The sequence below is a fragment of the Piliocolobus tephrosceles genome, chromosome 9 (assembly GCF_002776525.5).
Source record: "Piliocolobus tephrosceles isolate RC106 chromosome 9, ASM277652v3, whole genome shotgun sequence".
Taxonomy (NCBI): Eukaryota; Metazoa; Chordata; class Mammalia; order Primates; family Cercopithecidae; genus Piliocolobus; species Piliocolobus tephrosceles.
In genome coordinates, this window is record NC_045442.1 from 11,847,226 (window position 1) to 11,867,716 (window position 20,491).

At 38.0% G+C, this 20,491-nt stretch overlaps 1 protein-coding gene across 11 annotated transcripts in view; it reads left to right on the forward strand.

The window, feature by feature from the left end:
* ATE1 (arginyltransferase 1) overlaps positions 1–20,491 on the forward strand; it is a 185,592-nt gene that overhangs the window by 67,966 nt on the left and 97,135 nt on the right. For all 11 annotated transcript variants that reach the window (XM_023224221.3, XM_023224223.3, XM_023224224.3 and 8 more), the window contains 2 exons: positions 14,276–14,457; positions 19,022–19,121. In XM_023224221.3, coding sequence (XP_023079989.1) covers positions 14,276–14,457; positions 19,022–19,121 — 282 coding nt within the window. The remainder of the gene's footprint in view (positions 1–14,275; positions 14,458–19,021; positions 19,122–20,491) is intronic.

The following is a 20,491-nucleotide window of genomic DNA, read 5'->3' on the forward strand; positions in this document are numbered from 1 at the left end:
AAAAAAAAAAAAAAAAAATTAAAAAAATTAGTCAGTTGTGGTAGTGTGTGCCTGTAGTCCCAGCAGTTCTGGAGGCTGAGGTAGGAGGATCACCTGAGCCCAGGAGTTCAAGCCTTGATCACACCACTGCACCCCAAAGAAAGAAAAGAAAGCACCATGGGAACCTAACCATCTCTTGAGTCTGTCAGTGTATGAAGTATCATTGCTTGGAGTAGCTGTAGTTATCAAGGTCTCTCCAATGGCTAGAATTCGGAAGGAATGGCTGTTACTCAAAACTGGGTCCTGTACGTAGCTTGCAGAGGCAGCAATAAAGGGACAAGGTGGGCGAAAGGTCGAGTTGTTAAGCTGAGGAAGGGAGTTAATTTTACTGAATGAGGAGAACACCGAAAATAAAATATCCAGAGAGCTGGCCCAAATTCAAGAGTAGTGGAGATAAGGCTAGGAAGAGGGCTGAGCTGGTGAATTGGGGGAAGCTTTTACCTGCTTTCTGGTCTGAGGCCTGGTAGGCTCAGCTGTGTTTAAAGAGCCAGGCCCAGGGAACAAAGAGGTAACTACTCGGGGGACTAGACATCTTCAGAGAATAATTGGCACTCTGCTCTTGGTACTGAATTGAATCAGAAGTGGAAAGCTAGGCTGTGACTTGATCCATTGGGCAAAAACAGAAAATAGGAGTACATTGTTGTTGTTACTCTAGTCATGAGGGTTTAGGGTACTTCAGTTAGTTTTTGGATGTGACCTGATAATTGAGTCAATGTAAGTTGCAGCCATGTATCTCATGATATCAACTGGAAGTCTTTTCCTAGAAACCAGTCCCATATGATAAATGTACCAAAGTTGATTCTGAGAATAAAAGAAAGTACACTTAGAATAGAAAACTAAACATTAAATTAAAAAATGCCAGGAGTTTCCTGGCTGAAGATTTTCCTGCTTGGGGCTTGGATTAATATAGGCATCTTAAAATCCAAGGCATTCAAGACATCTTTTGGCTGGGTCAGTCTTCCTTTAGCAAGTAGTGGTGTTGCTGCAAGCACCTTTCAGTTGTGTTGAAGATTAGGGCCATCTGCCTTGACAATTTTCGTTGCCCATTAGATGTGCATGAATGCTTCAGAAAATGTTTGAATAGTAAATCCTGGGGTGGATTAGTTTCCATGGGGACGTTAGTCTTGTTTGATGTTGGCAGTCATTGAGTTCCCAGTCGGGGTTGTCACTCTGGGATGTATTTTTCCCTCATAAGAAATATTGTAAAAGCAGGAGCCTCAAATTGAACTGACGTTAAGTAAGGGCTCACGTAAGGATGGTTACTCTGGATTCTCAGGTGCTTACTAGAGTGCTTAATAAACATTGACCTGTAGAATTGAGAAGTTTGGGATTCTGTTACTTAGCCTTTTTGACAGTGCCTCACTACAAGTCTTTTTGTTGGAGAATTAGGATTTAAAATAAAAGGAAATGTCAAAGTAAAGAAAATAAATAACAACATCCTGATATTTATCTATTTGTTCTGCAGTAAAAATGCAGAAGTAAATTTCTTATTTCTGTCCAACTTATTAAAAACATTTACTGTACTTCCTTTCTCAATTACATAAGCTTGGTAAAGTTTCTTTAAAATTTTTATTTCATTGCTTCTAGTATTAAGTTGTGAATGTCGGGGTAAACCTTTTTGCTTTCATGGAGACATTTAAATTCAAAGAACGACGTCATTGAGAAATACATTTCTTTGTTCATTCTTTGGTTTAGTAAGTGGCTAAAATCTCTTACCTCTTATGTTGACTAGAGCACGTTGATACACTGTGATTGTGTGTTGGCATGGTGGACTGCAGAAGCAGTGTCCAGCGAGACAGACACTGAACTGAGAGGTGGGAATTTCAGGCTTTGGTCTTTCCTAGCATTCCCCTAAATTGGCTTTGTGGCCTTGGGCAAGCCCCTTAGTCACCCTGACCCTTCCTTTTCTCACTTACAGAGTAAGAGTATTCCAGATAAAGAGGTCCCTCAAAACTAAGTGAACTTAGCCAACATGTCAACATGTATTATACCGTTTTCTTATTCTTAGATATTATGACCAAAGCCAATAAAATTCACTTCCCCAACCTTACTATACTTTCTCAAGTTTTGTCTCCACTATGCTGTTTTGTTCTGTAATAAGCTGCCACTTTGGAATAATGCTACTCACATTTTCCTTAAAAAGCAAGTCTTTTTTTAAAAAATTATTTTTTATTTTTTGAGATGGACTCACTCTGTCACCCACCCAGGCTGGAGTGCAGTGGCATGATCTTGCTCGCTGCAACCTCCGCCTCCCAGATTCATTCATGCGATTCTCCTGCCTCAGCCTTCCGAATAGCTGAGATTACAGGCACCTGCCACCGTGCCCTGCTAATTTTTGTATTTTTAGTAGAGACAGAGTTTCACCATGTGGGCCAGGTTGGTCTTGAACTCCCGACCTCAAGTGATCCACACACCTTGGCCTCCCATAGTGTTGTGATTACAGGCATGAGCCACCACGCCTAGCCTAAAAATCAAGTCTTACACCATTACTCTGCTTACACAAATGTATGTCTCTTATTTTTGCCCTTAATATGGCCTGAACCATCCATATTAATTACATCTCTTAAGAAAATAATAAATTTTCTTTCATAGGGAGAACTGGGAGGTAGCTCATTGAGAAGTAACTGTTTTATATGAGCATTATAACAGACTGAGAAAGTTTGTAAATGTCACAGATTTCACAACTTTCTTACAGACCCTTTTTTTCTTTCTCTTTTTTTGGAGACGGAGTTTTGCTCTTGTTGCCCAGGCTGGAGGAGTGCAATGGCACGATCTCAGCTCACTGCATCCCCCACCTCCCAGGTTCAAGCTATTCTCCAGCCTCAGCCTCCCAAGTAGCTGGGATTACAGGCATGCACCACCACACCTGACTAATTTTGTATTTTTAGTAGAGACGGGGTTTCTCCATGTTGGTCAGACTAGTCTCGAAGTCCTGACCTCAGGTGATCTGCCCGCCTTGGCCTCCCAAAGTGCTGGGATTACAGGCATGAGCCGCCACACCAGGCCCTTACATATCCCTTTTATACCTTCTTATGTACATTTTAAAGTGATAATGATGAGCATGTTTATTGACAGACCCCAAAGATGTAGCTAGTCTGTAGTATATATACATAAATAATAAGGAAAAGTAGGTAAACTTCTAATTATGGTCATTGTTTTAGTGTTTGTTCCTACTTAGAAACTATTCAGGTATCCAAAGATCATTTAAGTTGTTGATTTACATTAATTTACGTTTTAAAATTACCTAAGGATCTTCAAAATTATGGTAAGCCAACCCAAACCAAAATATATAAGAATGTTTGTCATTTGTTCAGCATCACGAGGGGAAACACAAAGCAAAACCAAAATGAGATATTACTTCATACCTATTAGGTGGACTATCATCAAAAAAATGGAAAACGGTAAGTGTTGGCATGGTTGTAGAGAAATTGGAGCTCTTGTGCATTGCTGGTGGGAACATGAAATGGTACAGCTGCAGTGGAAAAATGTATAACAACTCCTCAAAACATTAAAAGTAGAATTACCACGTCATCCAGCAATTCCACTTGTGCATATATACACACACAAAAAAATAGGGACTTGAACAATATAGCAGTGTTCAGAGCAGCATCATCCACGGTAGCCAAAGTTAGAAGCAACCCAAGTATTCATCAGTGGATGAATGGATAAGCAAAATGGCATATAGAGATGATGGAATATTATTCAGCTTTAAAAAAGGAGGGAAATTCTCAATCACACATGCTGGATGAACCTTGACAACATTATGCTAAGTGCAATAAGCCAGTAACAAAAGGACAAATATTATATGATCTACTTACATGAGGTACATAGAGTAGTCAAGTGGCTAGAGATAGAAAGTGGAATGATAGTTGCCAGGGGCTGCGGAGAAGAGAGAATGGAGAGTTAAGTATTTGATAGGTACATAGTTTCTGTCTGGGATGATCAAAAAAAATGATGGATTGCATGGATAGTTACATGATAATGTGAATGTACTTGATGACACTAAACTGTACACTTACAAATTGTTAAAATGGGTACCTAGGTTGATTCTGTTTCTTTGCCGTTGTGAATGAATGTATGAGTGCCTGTGTCTTTTTGGCAGAATGATTTATTTTCCTTTGGGTATATGCCCAATAATGGGATTGCTGGGTCAAATACTAGTTTTAGTTCTTTGAGAAATCTCTACACTGCTTTCCACAGTGGCTGAACTAGCCCATCAAAGGTAGAGTGGATAAAGAAAGTATAGTACATATACACCATGGAATACTATGCAACCATAACAAAGAACAAAATGATGTCCCTTGCAGCAACACGGATGTAGCCAGAGACCATTTTCCTAAGCATACCAACACAGAATCAGAAATCCACATGTTCTTGCTTTTAAGTGGAAGCTAAACCTTGGGTACACATGGACTTAAAGATGGGAACAGTAGACGCTGGAGGCTATGATATAAAGAAGGGAAGTGGGGCAAGGGTTGAAAAACTAACTGTTGGGTACTATGCTTACTACCTGGGTGTTGGGACCATTTGTATCCCAAACCTTAGTGTCATACAATATACTCGTGTAACAAACCTGTCTCTGTACTCTCTGAATCTAAAATAAAAGTTGAAATTTAAAAAACCCCAAAGTGAAGTAAACAATGAAAATAAAAAAGTAGTTCAAATAAATTTTATGGATATTTTACTATAAATAAAAAATGTTTACACAATGTTTATCAGAATTATAATTGTTTAGTTGAACACAAACTTACATTTTTCAAAATCTTCAGCATTACAGAGGTATGATGTTAGCTTTTTTGATTAGTAAACCAATGAGTAGTTTTGGAAGTTCAGTTGAACTATTCTCATTAGAAACCAACCCCTATATAGGCATCCTTCATTTTGTTACGCTTCATTGCATTTCTCAGATATGCTGTTTTTTACGAATGGGTTTGTGGCAATCCTATGTTGAACAAGTCTGCTGGTGTCATTTTTCCAACACCATTTTTTGACACTGAAATATTTTTAAATCAACATATATATATATTATATTTAGATGTGCTATTGCACACATAATAGACTACCGCATAGTGTAAACAGTATTCATTGGAAAACCAAAAAATTTATGTGATTTGCCTTATTGTGATATTTACTTTATTGCAGTGGTCTGGAACAAAACCCATAGTACCTGCAACGTATGTCTGTATTATTACTATTATCTTTTTGAGACAGAGTCTGGCTCTGTCACCCAGGCTGGAGTGCTGTAGCGTGATCTCGGCTCACTGCAGCTGCCTCCTCCTGGGTATAAGTGATTCTCCTGCCTCAGCCTCCTGAGTAGCTGGTATTACAGGCGCCCACCACCACACCCAGCTAATTTTTGTATTTTTAGTAGAAATGGGGTTTCTTCATGTTGGCCAGGCTGTTCTCCAACTCTTGCCCTCAAGTGATCTGCTTCCCTTGGCCTCCCAAAGTGCTGGGATTACAGGCATAAGCCACTGCGCCCGGCCAGGTATGCCTGTATTGTTTTTAAAATCCACTCATGTATTATACTTAATACTAATAATTCTGAGAAAAGAGATAACTATTTTTCCCCTCAGACCAAACATTTTAAGCTAGCTTTATTTATCGAAAGATTTACCTTAGTTATATATACTTGGATTCTTTTTTTTTTTTTTTATTTGAGATGTAGTTTTACTCATGTTGCCCAGGTTGGAGTGCAATGGTGTGATCTCAGTTCACTGCAGTCTCCGCCTCCGGGGTTCAAGCGATTCTCCTGCCTCAGCCTCCCAAGTAGCTGGTATTACAGGCACCCACCACCACGCCTGGCTAATTTTTGTATTTTCAGTAGAGACCAGGGTTTCACCATGTTGGCCAGGCTGATCTCGAACTCCCAACCTTAGGTGATCTGCCTATCTCAGCCTCTCAAAGTGCTGAGATTATGGGTGTGAGCTACCACGCCTGACCTATACTTGGATTCTTAACAATGTTTCTGAGCTGGCAGTTTCTGTTAAGAGTTTCTTTAGTTTCTGTGAATTTGGAGAATAATTTATATACATGCTTTCTTATCTTTGTAAATCAATTTTACAGAGCTCTTCTGTTTAAGAACTGTAACATGTAATTTATTAATACTCTCTGGAGGTAGGAAAATACTTCATACACAATGAGAAATAATGGCTTTTTCAAATTATAGATGCACAAACATGTAGAAGGCTTTTCGCTTCAGTTCTACAACTTTAGCCATAGATCACAAGTAAACACAGAAACTAATCGTTTCAGATCTCACAGGAGCTGTTCTCCTTAATTAATTAACTCACAAATATACAAATAGACAAAAGGACTAACAAACCAGATTCTCCGTCATCTGTCATCCAACAGAGAATAGGTTTCTGTCATCCATCCAACAGAGACCATAAATGAAACCCACCTATTACTGTTGCAGTCTTGCCAGTGCACCACGTTTAAGTCTTGTCATCTTAGGTAGTACCTGGAGTTCTTTGTCTCATGACCAAGAAAATTAAGGAGCATGGACACAGAGTGAGATTGGAGTGAAAGTTTAATAAGCAAAAGAAAAAAGCTGTCCACAGCAGAGAGGGGGCCTGGGAGAGGGTTGCCATTTTTACAGTTGAATACGAAAGCTTTTAGCTGTTTGTGTAACTTCCCTTACCTGTGAAGCTGTCTGTGTAACTCCCCTTAATCTGTGCACCTGTGGGCTTGTCTTTAGGCAAGCACAAAGTACCACTTCTCTTGGTTGTGCAACTGTGGTATGTTTTGGGTAAGATCCACCCCTCCCCGTGCAAGTTCCCGTGGAACCCACCGTGTACATGCCTCAAAAGGGGAGGAAACTTTTTCCTGGGAGCCCATGGATTACATCAAGAACAAAGGCTTCTGTGTTGGGCCTTGCTTTCTTACCTGTGCAGCTGCAGCCTGAGTTTTCCCCACGTTGCTCTATTTGTGCCTGCAGCTTCATTTTTCAGGGTGTTGCTGTGTTTAAAGGAGTTTTACCAAAGACGCATCCTGTCTGCCTGACCGTTTTTTTTTCGTTTCTCATTACTACCATCATTGGGGATAACGTATTGATCATGAGTGAACCAGAAACACAAAGGCACAAACTTAGTGGAGAAGGAGAAAAATACATGGAGAAACATCAAAGTTAGAGCTTTATGGCTGCATGGGCATCTCTTTGGGAGCCAAAGAAAAGATGTGTTAGGCTTAACAGACTGTGAGGTGTGTTTCTCATCTACTTAGCTCCATCAAGTCTACTTGAGCTTCTCAGTGGATGACCTCCAGAAGTGCTGATTATAATTTTTAAAAAGGTAAAATTGTGACCTTCATGCAAATAGAGAGGATGAACACATGCCACATATTGACTCAATTAGTGCAAAACCAGTAAGGCATTAAAACTGGTACAAAGAGCATTCAAGAGTATGTACAGATATTAAGATATATGCATGTGATTTAATAGGAGATTGAGATGAGATTGCTAGATTAGATAAAAACAACTGGTTATTGTCTTCCATGGTGGTAAACCATAACTGTTGGGCTTATTTGTTCCCGCCGCCACCCCCCCACAGAAATCTACAAGTTAACCTCTGCACCTGCAGAGTTGTAAAATAACCCAGTCAATAGAAAATCAAGCCTAGAGCTTCACTGAAAGAATACTCAGTGCTATAGTCTGAATGTCGGTATTCCCCCAAAATGTATATGTTAGAACCTAATGCTCAGTGTCATAGTATTCTAAGAGGTGAGGCCTTTTGGAGAGTGATTACGTTATATGTGCTCTGCCCTAAATAATGGGATTATGTGCCCTTTTAAAAGTGGTTGAAGGGAGCTACCTTCCCCTACCATCACGTGAGGAGACAGAAGGCATCATTTATGAGTAACAAACCTTCACCAGACATCAAATCTGTTGGTACCTTGAACTTGCACTTCCCAGCCTCGAGAACTGTGCACAATGTATTTCTATTGTTTATAAACTGCCCAGTGCAAGGTATCTTGTTATAGCAGCCTGGATAGACTAAGGCACCCAATAACTCTTTTCAGATAATCTTTCTACCACCTATTTTTTAACAATAAGTTGAGTATTCCTTATCTGTTCTGTTTAATAATTACACATTAAGTATTCCATATCTGAAATGCCTGGAAGCAAAGTGTTTCGGATTTTGGATTTTTTCAGATTTTGGAATATTTTCATTAACTTACTGGTTGAGCATATCAAGCCTGAAAATCTAAAATCTGAAATGCTCCAATGAGCATTTCCTTTGAACATTATGTGAGTGTTCAAAAAGTCTCTGATTATGGAGCATTTTGGATCTTGGATTTTTGGGTTTGGGATGCCTGACCTGAGCTAGTAATTCTTCAATTTAGTGTTTTAAAACTCTTTTGATTATAACATTAATGCATGTTTATCTAAAAATTCGGAAAATAGAGAAAAGAATTTAAAAATTACTCATAATCGCTCTATTGATAATATTAAATTTATTTCCCCCTGTCTTTAGTGTGTAATGGTCAGCCAGAAAATTAGGAATCTGTTGCACTTGATTTTTAAGTCACATATATAAAACTATGTGATACTTTAATGGCATTACCAGTTGCATTTTCGAAATTAATTTTATTATTTTTTTCATTTCTTAACTGTAGACTGTTACTTCAAAATTTTATTTAGTTTTGGTGTTTTAAATCATAGATTTTGAAGCCACAGTGGCTTAGCACATCTTTGTATTGCTATTATTTATTTATTTTTTTGAGACAGAGTCTCGCCTGTTGCTCAGGCTGGAGTGCAGTAGTGCGATCTCAGCTCACTGCAACCTCCGCCCCCCGGGTTCACACCATTCTCCTGCCTCAGCCTCCCGAGTAGCTGGGGCTACAGGCGCCCGCCATCACACCCGGCTAATTTTTTGTATTTTTAGTAGAGATGGGGTTTCACCGTGTTAGTCAGGATGGTCTCGATCTCCTGACCTCGTGATCCACCCGCCTTGGCCTCCCAAAGTGCTGGGATTACAGGTATGAGCCACCGTGCCCGGCCCAAAGTCACCGTGACAGGTTCTGATTTCTTAAAGTCCCTGAAGACTTTCAGTCTTCCTATCTTTGAACTTCCTAGTAAATCCCCTCAAATACTGGCCTGATGCCTAGCGTATGACTCTCCAGTCTCCTGTTTTTTTGAGCCTTTACAGTGTTTTGGGCATAACTGAGGTACACGGAAGCAGGTGGGTAAAGAGACAGGTATACTTTATCAGAGTAAATATGCACCCATTTTGGGAGCAGTTTGGCTGGAAGCCAGAATTAGCCTATTAATATTGATGTCATTTCTACACAGTGCCTTTGGTATTATACCACATAGGTCATTAATCACGGAAGTCATTCCTTTTCTCCCCAACATGTAAGGTGGTTTTTCTTTTGTATAGGTAGAAGTGAGTTTTATTATTTTTTTTCTTGTTATCAGCTAAATCCTTGAAATTGAGGAACTTCTGAAAAATTGCATTAATTCTTTCACATATCTGAAATATGCAAAACTGCAGACTGGTAAAGATAAACTAAATATTGCTAATCACATGACAGATTTATGTATGAGGAAATTAAAGATAACTGCTGTTTAAGTAACTTTGCTATTAAGTTAGCTACTGATGTAATTTTGTAGATACGATCTTAGGATGTACTATTCAGATCCCTGAAAACCAAAAATGAAAACTGACCTGGCCAGGCGCGGTGGCTCACGCCTGTAATCCCAGCACTTTGGGAGGCCAAGGTGGGTGGATCGTGAGGTCAGGAGATTGAGACCATTCTCGCTAACATGGTGAAACCTGTCTCTACTAAAAATACAAAAAATTAGCCGGGCGTGGTGGTGGGCGGCTGTAGTCCCAGCTACTCGGGAGGCTGAGGCAGGAGAATGGCGTGAACCCGGGAGGTGGAACTTGCATTGAGCTGAGATCATGCCACTACACTCCAGCCTGGGCGACAGAGTGAGACTCTGTCTCAAAAAAAAACCAGAAAAACAAAAAAAACCATGGACCTAAACTTTTTATAGTCTGCAAAGTGCTTTCATTTGTGTATTGTTGTTTCTCACAGCTAATAACGGTTGAGACTGACCAGCAGTATGATTCTTGTTTTTAAAATGCAGACATTGAGGCCAGGCGTGGTGGCTCACGCGACAGAGTGAGACTCCTTCTCAAAAAAAAAAAAAAAAAAAAAAGACATTGAAACTTTTATTTTTTATTTTTTAATTTTCTGAAACAGGGTTTTGCTCTGTTGCCCAGGCTGGAGTGCAGTGGCACAATCTTGCCTCACTGCATCCTCCGCCTCCTAGGCTCAAGCAATCCTCCCACCTCAGCATCCAGAGTAGCTGGGAGTACGGGCATGTGCCACCACACCCGGCTACTATTTTGTATTTTTAGTAGAGACGGAGTTTCGTCGTGTTGCCAGGCTGGTCTCAAACTCCTGGACTCAAACGATCTGCCCGCCTCAGCCTCCCAAAGTGCTGAGATTACAGCTGTGAGCCACCATACCCTTACCTAGACACTGAAACTCTTAAAATAAGTTAAAGTACTGTCTTAGTTAGTTCAAATAGCCAGAAAAGTATGCAGTGGAGTTAGGGCTCAAATCCAGATCTTTTGACCTTGAATTCTATAACCTGATCACTTTCTATTTGCCACTTACAGTTGGCAGGCTCTTCTTCTACCTGTATTTCCAAAATAGATGGATATCAGTGATTCTCAAGAGTGTGGCCTGGTAATGCCTGAGGCTCTTTCAGAGGGTCCACAAGGTCAAAATTATTTCATGATACCAAGACATGATTACCTTTTTGACTAAGGTTTGAGGAAATACAGCAATCCCATATATCGAAGTAGAATTCTCAAGGCAGTAAATAGAGAATGGTAAGTGAGTTAAGGAGGCCTCTCTAGGAATGGATGACTGAGCCTCCTGGAAAACTACGTTAAGGGACTGTTGTAAGACGTAGCTCTTTGGGACCTAGTTGGGGTGGGGTGGTAGAGGAGAGTATAGAGAGTTGGAGGATATCCCTCTGGTGGGCTAAATAATTTGTATATATGTATTGTTTAGTGTTGATTCCTTTTTAAAAACAGGTTCATTCTTGGTGTTTTTTAGCCTCTCTGTGTTAGGACATGTAATGAAATGCTTATGTTGTTAATTGCTGTATGGAATACTCAATGCAACAGTATGGATAGTTGAGGTAATTCACCAATTCATTATTTGGTAGTGAGTTTCCAGTTTTTCTCTATAACGAACAATACTGCCTGACCACTCTTACAGATAAATCTTTGTATTGATTCTTCAGTAAGGGTAAACTCATAGCCGCAGGATGACTAGATGGGTATGTGTGTTCATAGGCGAACATCAGACATGTTTGTTAAATCAGTTTATGGTATTGGAGGGTTGGCGCTGATTTTTTTTTTTTTTTTCCTGAATTTCTTAGCTAGGTGTGAGTAATCTGGGGGTTCTGGCTGCTCCAGCTGCAAGGAACACAAAGAGAATCAGTATCTCAGGCTCACCTCCAACTCATTCTCCACAGCTGCCATGTACCTGTTGAAAAAAATTGTACTAATTGGCTTCCTAGTGAAATTGAGAAGCGCAGATAATTATTAACCAAGAGTGCTGAGTCGACCAGTTATACTTTTAGGAAAATGGCCTCTGATCTGCCTTCCTTGGATCGTCTGTGAAGTGATGGGAGGTGGGGTAGATAGATATATAGCTTATTGTTTCCTAAGTAATTATGAGGCGACCCATATCTTACAGGAAGTGCTCTGCAGTTGGGGAAGACCCCAGCTTCCACCGGAATTGAGAGGTGGGAGTAATGTCTGTGATAGGACAAATTGGTTATGACTGGACTCAGACGAGAACAAACCTATGAAGTAACTGAAACAGGTTTTCAGATGGGAGGTCCGGGGATGAGAAACATGGTGAGAATCAGAAACTGAGAAAGTAAATTGCAGGTTAAACAAGTATTTCAAGCTGGTACAATAAGTAAGACTGATTTATATTTAGGGTTAACAGAGTGCACTGGTTATTTAATAATGTGCTTATTGAGATTATACTTATGTTCTTTTTTTGATAGCCGCAAAAGAGCTTGCTGAGATTTTGATTGTGATTGCATTAAATGTATATATCAACTTAGGAAAAACTGAGGTCATGACAATATTGTCTTCTAATCCATGCACACATATTCTTTTTCTGGTTTTTTAGATCTTTGGTTTCTTTTGTCAGAGTTTTGTAGTTTTCTGTATATATTTTGTTTGATTTATAACTAAGTGGTTCATTTTTTGTTGTAAATGGTACTGTATTCTTAGTTTCAAATTCCAGTCATTGTTGGTATATAGAAAAGCAACTGCCTTTTGTATATTACCCTTGTATTCTGGGATCTTGCTATAATTGCTTATTTCGGTTTTTTATTGTTACTGATTTTTGTTTGTTTATTTTAACCTACCTCAGTCATGTTATCTATAAAGAAAGACAGGCTTTTCCTCCTTCCCAGTCTATACACCTTTTATTTCCTTTTCTTATTGCAAAAGCTAAGCTTTCCAATATGATGTTGACTAGGAGTGATGAGAGAGGATATCCTTACCTTTTTCTTTCTTACTACTAGTAAGTATACTGTTAGCTGTGGGTTTTGGGATATATATTATTTAACCAATTGAAAACACTTTCTTCTGTTCCTAGTTTGTTAAGAGTAATTAGTCATGAACAGGTGTTGGGTTTTGCCAGTAATGTTTGTTGCATCAATTGATATGATCGTATGATACTTCTTCTTTTGGCCTATTGATGTGATGAATTACATTAATTGTTCATTAATTGCTTTTTAAAAAACTGCTTTTCTAATGTCAAGCCAGCCTTGCATACCTGGAATAAATTTCTCTTTTGTTCATGGTATAATTCTTTCTATGTATTGTTGCATTTGATTTGCTAATATTTTGTTGGGGATTTTTGCATCTGTGTTCATGGGAGATTGATTTGTAGATTTATTTTCTTGATTTTTTTGCTTGGTTTTGGTGTTATTCAACCTGTTCTCATTTTTCTTTATTCTTTTCTAGCTTTTATTCCTATACATTCTCTGATTTTAGCTGTGTGAAAATGATGCACAAGTAGTATTGTATTTGTTCACTTGAATTAGTAAAGTCTAACATCCACTCAGTCTCCAGGAAAGCCTGTTTTATGCTACTTGATACTGTTCTTTATATGGTTTTCATTTAAGACCAGTTATATTTAAAATGTTGAATTTTAAAATGAGACATGTCATTTAACTAGCTATATTTACAGGAAGATGGTTATACTCTGAAATCTCTAGATTTTTCCTGTGAAGTTATAGTTAAATTAAGATAATAATGAAGAATAACTTTTTTTTTTCCTTTGACTAATAAGGAGAAGTATCATAGTCCCTTTTACTTACCCGAGAACTCTCACCTAGAAGATAAATGGAATTGTGTACCTTCTCAGAGCTGGAGCACTCACAGAACAAGCTTGATTGGCAGTGTCTCACCCCACCCTTTTCGTTTATGTTCCTCATATTTTTCTTATGCATTTCTTTCCTAACTTTTGTATGAAATAGAAGAACATAGTTTTTATGTTTTTATTTTATTTATTTTATTTCAGTAGGTTTCTCGGGGAACAGGTGGTGTTTGAGTAAGTTTTTTAGTGGTGATTTCTGAGACTTTGGGGCACCCATCACCCAAGCAGTGTACCCTGTACCCAATATGTAGTCTTTAGTCCCTCACCCCCCTCCTGCCCTTCCCTCTAAGTCCCCAAAGTCCATTGTGTCGTTCTTAACGTTTTTGTGTCCTCATAAGTTAGCTCCCTCTTGTAAGTGAGAACATACAATGTTTGGTGGTCCATTCCTGGGTTACTTCACTTAGAATAATGGTCCTCAACTCTATCCAGGTTGCTGCAAATGCCATTATTTTGTTCCTTTTTATGGCCGAGTGGTATAGAAATGGAAGAACGTAGTTTAATAGTGATTTTCTTACCCTGTAAAATGCTATATTTCCTACTGTCAAGTATTAAAACAAGTAAAATGAAGAAAACATAAATTGATTTCTCTTTTTGAATTTTGTGTTTACTCAGTATTTCTACAATGAAAAAGTTTTGCATCTTAATATAGGGTGTGATTAGGGATGATGAAGGAAACAGAGGAATGTTTAGGACTTATTAACCTGAGGAAAATGAAAGTATATTATATATTAATTATAAGATTATTTTGATATTTAAAAAATGGCAAACTGTTTGCGTTTATGCCTCTGCCTCTGCTTTTTCTTAGGCAGAGACTCCCCCTAATGGGCCAGATTGTGGCTATGGCTCCTTTCACCAGCAGTACTGGCTTGATGGAAAGATCATTGCTGTGGGGGTGATTGACATCCTCCCAAACTGTGTGTCATCTGTGTATTTGTACTACGATCCTGATTATTCGTTTTTGTCTTTGGGTGTCTACTCTGCACTACGGTAAGATTGGTTTTTGCCATTATTGTAGTGAGTTATATAGAACTTCAAATAATTACTCATTTGATTATATTTAATTATGTAACAGTAGAAGTCCTATTTGACAATGTATTATAATGATTTGTTGCTAGTCTCTTATATAGAATACATACTACTATATAATAGGTATTCTATGTAAGAGTTAAATACTACTGTGTAATATATAGTTATATGTAATTTGTAATTTTCATTTAAGAAACATTTAAAGTCACATTGAATTTTAAAATAAATGTCATTTAACTAGTATTTATAGGAAATATACATATTATATAAGTATATAATTATGTAATATACAAGTAAATATTATGTATAACTAGTATCTATAATCTCTGGTAGTTTTGTATTGTATTTGGAAGATACTACCTTTAGAACTGATACCAGTGTCTGATGGTAATTCTCTAGCTTTTTAAGGTATCCATCTAGTTAAGAAGTCATTGTATTTGTGGGTAGCTTTTGTTGTTTATACATTTATTTGAGCCCCCCTGTCAGAACTACTTATATTCCTTAAATGTTATATGACTTATATTCTTTATTTTTATTTTGTATTTATTTATTTAAATTTTTTAAAATTTATTTTTATTTTTATTTTTATTTTTTTTTGAGACAGAGTCTCGCTCTGTCGCTCAGGCTGGAGTGCAGTGGCCAGATCTCAGCTCACTGCAGGCTCCGCCTCCCGGGTTTACGCCATTCTCCTGCCTCAGCCTCCCGAGTAGCTGGGACCACAGGCGCCTGCCACCTCACCCGGCTAGTTTTTTATTTTTTAGTAGAGACGGGGTTTCACCAGGTTAGCCAGGATGGTCTCGATCTCCTGACCTTGTGATCCGCCCGTCTCGGCCTCCCAAAGTACTGGGATTACAGGCTTGAGCCACCGCGCCCGGCATGACTTATATTCTTGTCATCACTATCTTCTACTTCTTTTTTCCTTTTCAAATGAGGTGGGGTCTTGCTTTGTTGCCCAGGTTGCTCTCGAACCCCTGGGCTCAAATGATCCTCCTTCCTCAGCCTTTCAGGTACCTGAAATTACAGGCTTGTAGTACTGCATTCAGCTTTATATTTTTTACTGTTAATTAAAAGTTAAGTTAATATGGTGTAAATGAATCAAAGTAATATGATTATATTTCTTCTACTGGAAGAAATATACATGTATACAGAACAGGCCTGGGGAATCCCTGGCTGACTGGTTGAATTTATGACCCTCATCAAAAGATAATTTCCTTTTTGTGTCCATGGCTGCAAACGTATATATACAGCACAAAACATTTTTAATGGTGAGAAGATTGGAGTCTTCCTCCAGTTTTCTCTATTTATTTCTGTTTGTCTATGTGTATATGTGGTGGAGGAGGGAAGGAAGGTTGAGAACTATTTTTCTTTTGTTTATCTGGGAGCTTGAGTCTCTCTCTTTCTCATTCTTCATTCTCTTTTCATCTCTCAGTCTTCATGTCTGATGGTCACATTTTTCACGTCATACTAAAATGTACTGCCAGATTATTTTTTGTGTGTATGTGCTTTTTTATGAATTATAAAAGAGTTGAAATTTTTCATTAAATCAGCAGTTTAATGTTTTTAAAAATCTGGTCCATAAGTGATTTTTTTGTGTCTGTTTCAGTGGCCTACAATATAAAGTTCTTCATCTTAGCATTTTCAACTTGACTTTTTTCTTAATGCCAATTTTTAACAAAGCCACAATTACATAATATTTACAATGGATCTCTATAACAGTCTTTTATTCTTATGTATTTAGTCACATTTTTGTATAAAGTAGTTTAAAAATATTTATGGCTGTTGGTGCTCTCACTGAAATTGAAATTGATAATTTAAAGTATTCGTGTTTTATAACTATAGATTTTACAATTATTATATAACTTCAGAGGTTTTATTTCAGAAAAGATATATTTTCTTTATACCCAAATCAGTCAGTACTTTCAAATAATTGCCGTTTTTTTTGTTTGGTTTGGTTTTATTTTTGTATTATCACTTTACAATGTGTTATAGATTTTTCTAGGCTTCTCAGATGAATTTTTAAGGGTGAGATTTATTTCTACATAATAAGCTCTGGCCTATTTCTGAAATATTTCATGGCTCAATAAACTGAGAGATGGTTTAGATATTGAGATGGTAAATAATTAATTCCCAGCAAAATTAGCAAGAGTTCTATTGATTGCCTAGTATATCCCTGCAAATACTAGAGCTGGAGAGCCAGGAGGAAGCAGGAGAGGAGCCTGAGGTCATGAAAGGTTTGCCAGTTGAGGGCTGGATGGCTGCGACTGCTCTGCAGTCTTGTCGCTTCCTTTTGGTGCTCTCGAGAGTATGACTTGCGGAGTTTATAGAAAGGGAAAGGCAGCCGGGGGATTGACCTCTTGAAGCAAAATTGGAGAAAGTAGGTTATCAGTTGCTAATCCCATTACTGATTTTAATGTATTTTGGTGAAATCTTTTCCCCTCAATTTCTTAAGTTGCTTAAGCATCCGAACAATCAGTATAGTTTTATGTTTATAGATTTATATAATGTAGCCTGTAGATTTTTATTTTTTTATTTATTTAATTTATTTTTGTAATCAGCCTCTGCTTATCCATAGCCTGTGGATATAAGAATTGTTTGAATTGGGGATCATGAGCATGGCATCTGTTTTTGTATTTTTAGAAAGATACATTTTAAAAATGTAATTACACTCATAGACATGAATAAGACAGGTTTCTAGTTTGTCCAAGCAGACCATAAATAATAAAACAGACAACTTAATTTCAGATACTCCCTAGCACTGTGACAAAAATAAAATTAGCGGTGGTGGGCATGAAGCCTGTTTTATATAGATTAGTCTTTCCTCATAGAGAACAGGTGACATTTCAGGGGCAAAGGAAGAAGAAAAGGAACCAGTCATGTAAAAATCTGAGGATAGGAAGAAGCTCAGGTGAAGGGTAGCAAATCTAAGTGCCCCGAGGTGGCCAGGAAAAACAAAAAAGTCTTTTGGGTTCAGGTGTAGGGAAGGACGTGGAGAGCCTTACGCAAGGGGCAGAGAGGCAGGTGGAGTTGGTGAGAAGGATTCAGGGGGAGTAGCGCTTGTAGGACAGGGTGGGGAGGTTGGGTTTTATTTATATGTGGTGCCAACCCACTGCTGGGGTGGGGGATTGGGAGATCTGATTAATATTGTAAAAGACTACTTGACCTGTTCTGTGGAGATTATGGAGGGGCAAGAGTGGAAACAGGAGCCAGCTGGGAGGCTGCTGCAGTCATCCAGGGGCACCATGATGTTGCTTGAACCAGAATATCTGAGGTGGAGGTGGTAAGAAGTGGTCAGATTCAAGACATATTTTAGAGAGAAAGCCCAAAAGACCTGCTGATGGATTGGACACAGGGATGAGAAGAAAAGAATTAAGGATGACTCCAAGGTTTGGGGCCTGAACAAATCCGGGGAGACGTGATGAAATGAACTAAGGTGGGCAGGACCAAGTGGATTGGTACCATGACTGGGTGGGCCTTCTCGGAATTGGTGGTCTAACGCTTGCTTGTATCAGTGTATTCTTTCCTCAGTTTGAACCTTGAGAGTGGATTAATTCTGGGAATAGGATTTATTCTGTTATAGGGTAATAATGTTTAGTGTGGTTGGATTTAGAAATACTTTTAATTTAAAAATAAATTCTTAAGGTAATAATTCTTCAAGGATTTAAATTTGAAGTAGAAAAATGCACAGAATATTGCATTACAAATACATTTCTTTAGAATGTCAAGCATCAATTGCTACTATTAAAGAAAAGAATACCTTAAGAAACAAACATAAAAACAAAGCTACTTTCCTCATACTTTAGAAATATACAAGTTTTACTAAGCACTTACAAACCAGTCGTGTAGCTGGGCAAGTAGAATGAAATTCTGTCCCAAGATTTGTCAGGATACACATGAAAACCACTTCATGCATAGGTGTTACAGTGGAGAGACTGACGACTTCTTATGTTTGAGTTACCTGGCTTATTCCAGCAAATACAGAAAATGTGGTGAGATAACATGGTATTTCCTGCTCTCTAGTTTTAGGGGAAATAAATATTAAAGTTGTACCTAGATAAAGGAATGAGTTAGGTGTCATATGCAGCTGAAAGTGTTTGCATGTAAATGGTCATAATAATAGTTATTCTTCCTGAAATTTATTGGCTTTTGCGTTTTCTAAAATTTGCTCTACTGTTTTTAATCTGTTAAGCCTAGATTCTTTGAGAACTGTAGGGCACGATGAACAATAACAGATCACTGTGGATCTCTTTAATTTTATGCTATTTAAATTTTGGATCAGGTACTTTGTCCAATAAAGTGTAAAACCTGAACTTAGATGCATTTGTCTAAAATTATGTAGAGGGGTTTATTACTTCTTTAGTAAAAATTACTGTATAGTGTATGTTTTAAAAGTTTTTCTTTAAATATTTGTAATTTTTTGATAGCTTAATATCAGATTTTATCAAATGTTTACCATCAAATTACATAGATATTTGAACATTGGAACCAGAATTAACTGCCTTCAGCTTTCTTCTTTTTCTTTTGGCAGAGAAATTGCTTTTACTAGGCAGCTTCATGAGAAAACTTCTCAACTCAGCTATTATTATATGGGTTTCTACATTCATTCGTGTCCCAAGATGAAATATAAGGTAAAGTTGATTTTCACATGTGTGTTTTTATTATAGAAAAATGAATCTCTAATAAAATTTTTATCTCGGGGCACTGGATTTGAAGCTTTGAAGGAAGGACGAATGGGTTAATAAGGAAATCTCTTTGCTGCCTCAGAAATTAAGCTTTCTGTAATGAGAACCACAGCCTCTCCTGCTCTTGTAATCCATCGCATTATTGTGAGATTTAAGTATATTTCAGAATTTCCCTTTTAAAAAACGTTTTATGACTCTCGTTAATGAAACTCTTTGATGTCTCCTAAGTATGAGTGGCCCACTGTAAAAACTGCAGAGTGAAGACCAATGCAGAGGAGCAGACCCACTGCGACTGCAGTAACTAAACACGTCTGCTTTACTTAGAGTGAGGCTGTCAGCTCTGAAGATGCACGGATCTTCTACTTAAAACTTGTGAGCTAGGGGAAGATTGGGGGCATTTTACGTAAAACCAGGGCATACAGTGGTCTGGTCAGTGGCCTAGGAGGACATGGTTTTTTACTACACAAGATGTGGAAGAGGAAAGGAAGGAGTAGCTCAAGAAAAGAGTAGTTAGGATGGAAAGCACATTTCAAGGAGAAGAAGCAGTAAAAGAAAGGATTCAGAAGGGCAAGTGCTGATGATGTATTTGTAGAGGAAAGGGTAACTGAAGGACTGTGCAGGACCCTGAAGGCCGGGCTAAGGTACTTAGGCACCTGGGAGTCATCAACAGTTGCAGAGCAGAGCAGTGTAAATCAGAAAATGTACATATGTCCACACATAGAAATATGACTTAATGGGGGTTTTAAAACAAGCCAAATTAAATGAAAAGCATAATTGAACCCCTGTGTACCCATTACCCAGCTTTAGTAATTTTCATGCATTTGTCTAATCTGTCCTTCACTCCATTCCCACCGCCACCCTCTCTTGAATTATTTTGGAGCAAATCAAAAGTATCACTTAATCTGCCAATATTGTAGTGTGTATTTCTAAAAGATAAGGGCATTTTGAAAATGTAATCACGATCTCATCATATACCTAGAAAGTATTAACAGCGTTTCCAAATATCACCTGATCAGCATTCCTATTTCCTGTTTATTGTCTCATAATCTTTTTTACAGTCAATTTGTTTGACTTAGGACTCAATAAGGTTCATATATTTGTGATGTGTCTTTTAAATCTCTTTAAATCAGTAAGTATCCCCTCCCCCCACCGACCTTTTTTCTTTCTTGCAAAGGAATAATTCACAGGACTTGGTGATTAACTAAATTTGGGGATGATTATAATTCTAAATCTTTGAGGTTAAGTACTGAGTGGGGAGATGGTTCCATTGTCAGAAATTATGGATTCTGAAAGTAGGACTGGCTTTGAGAGACAGG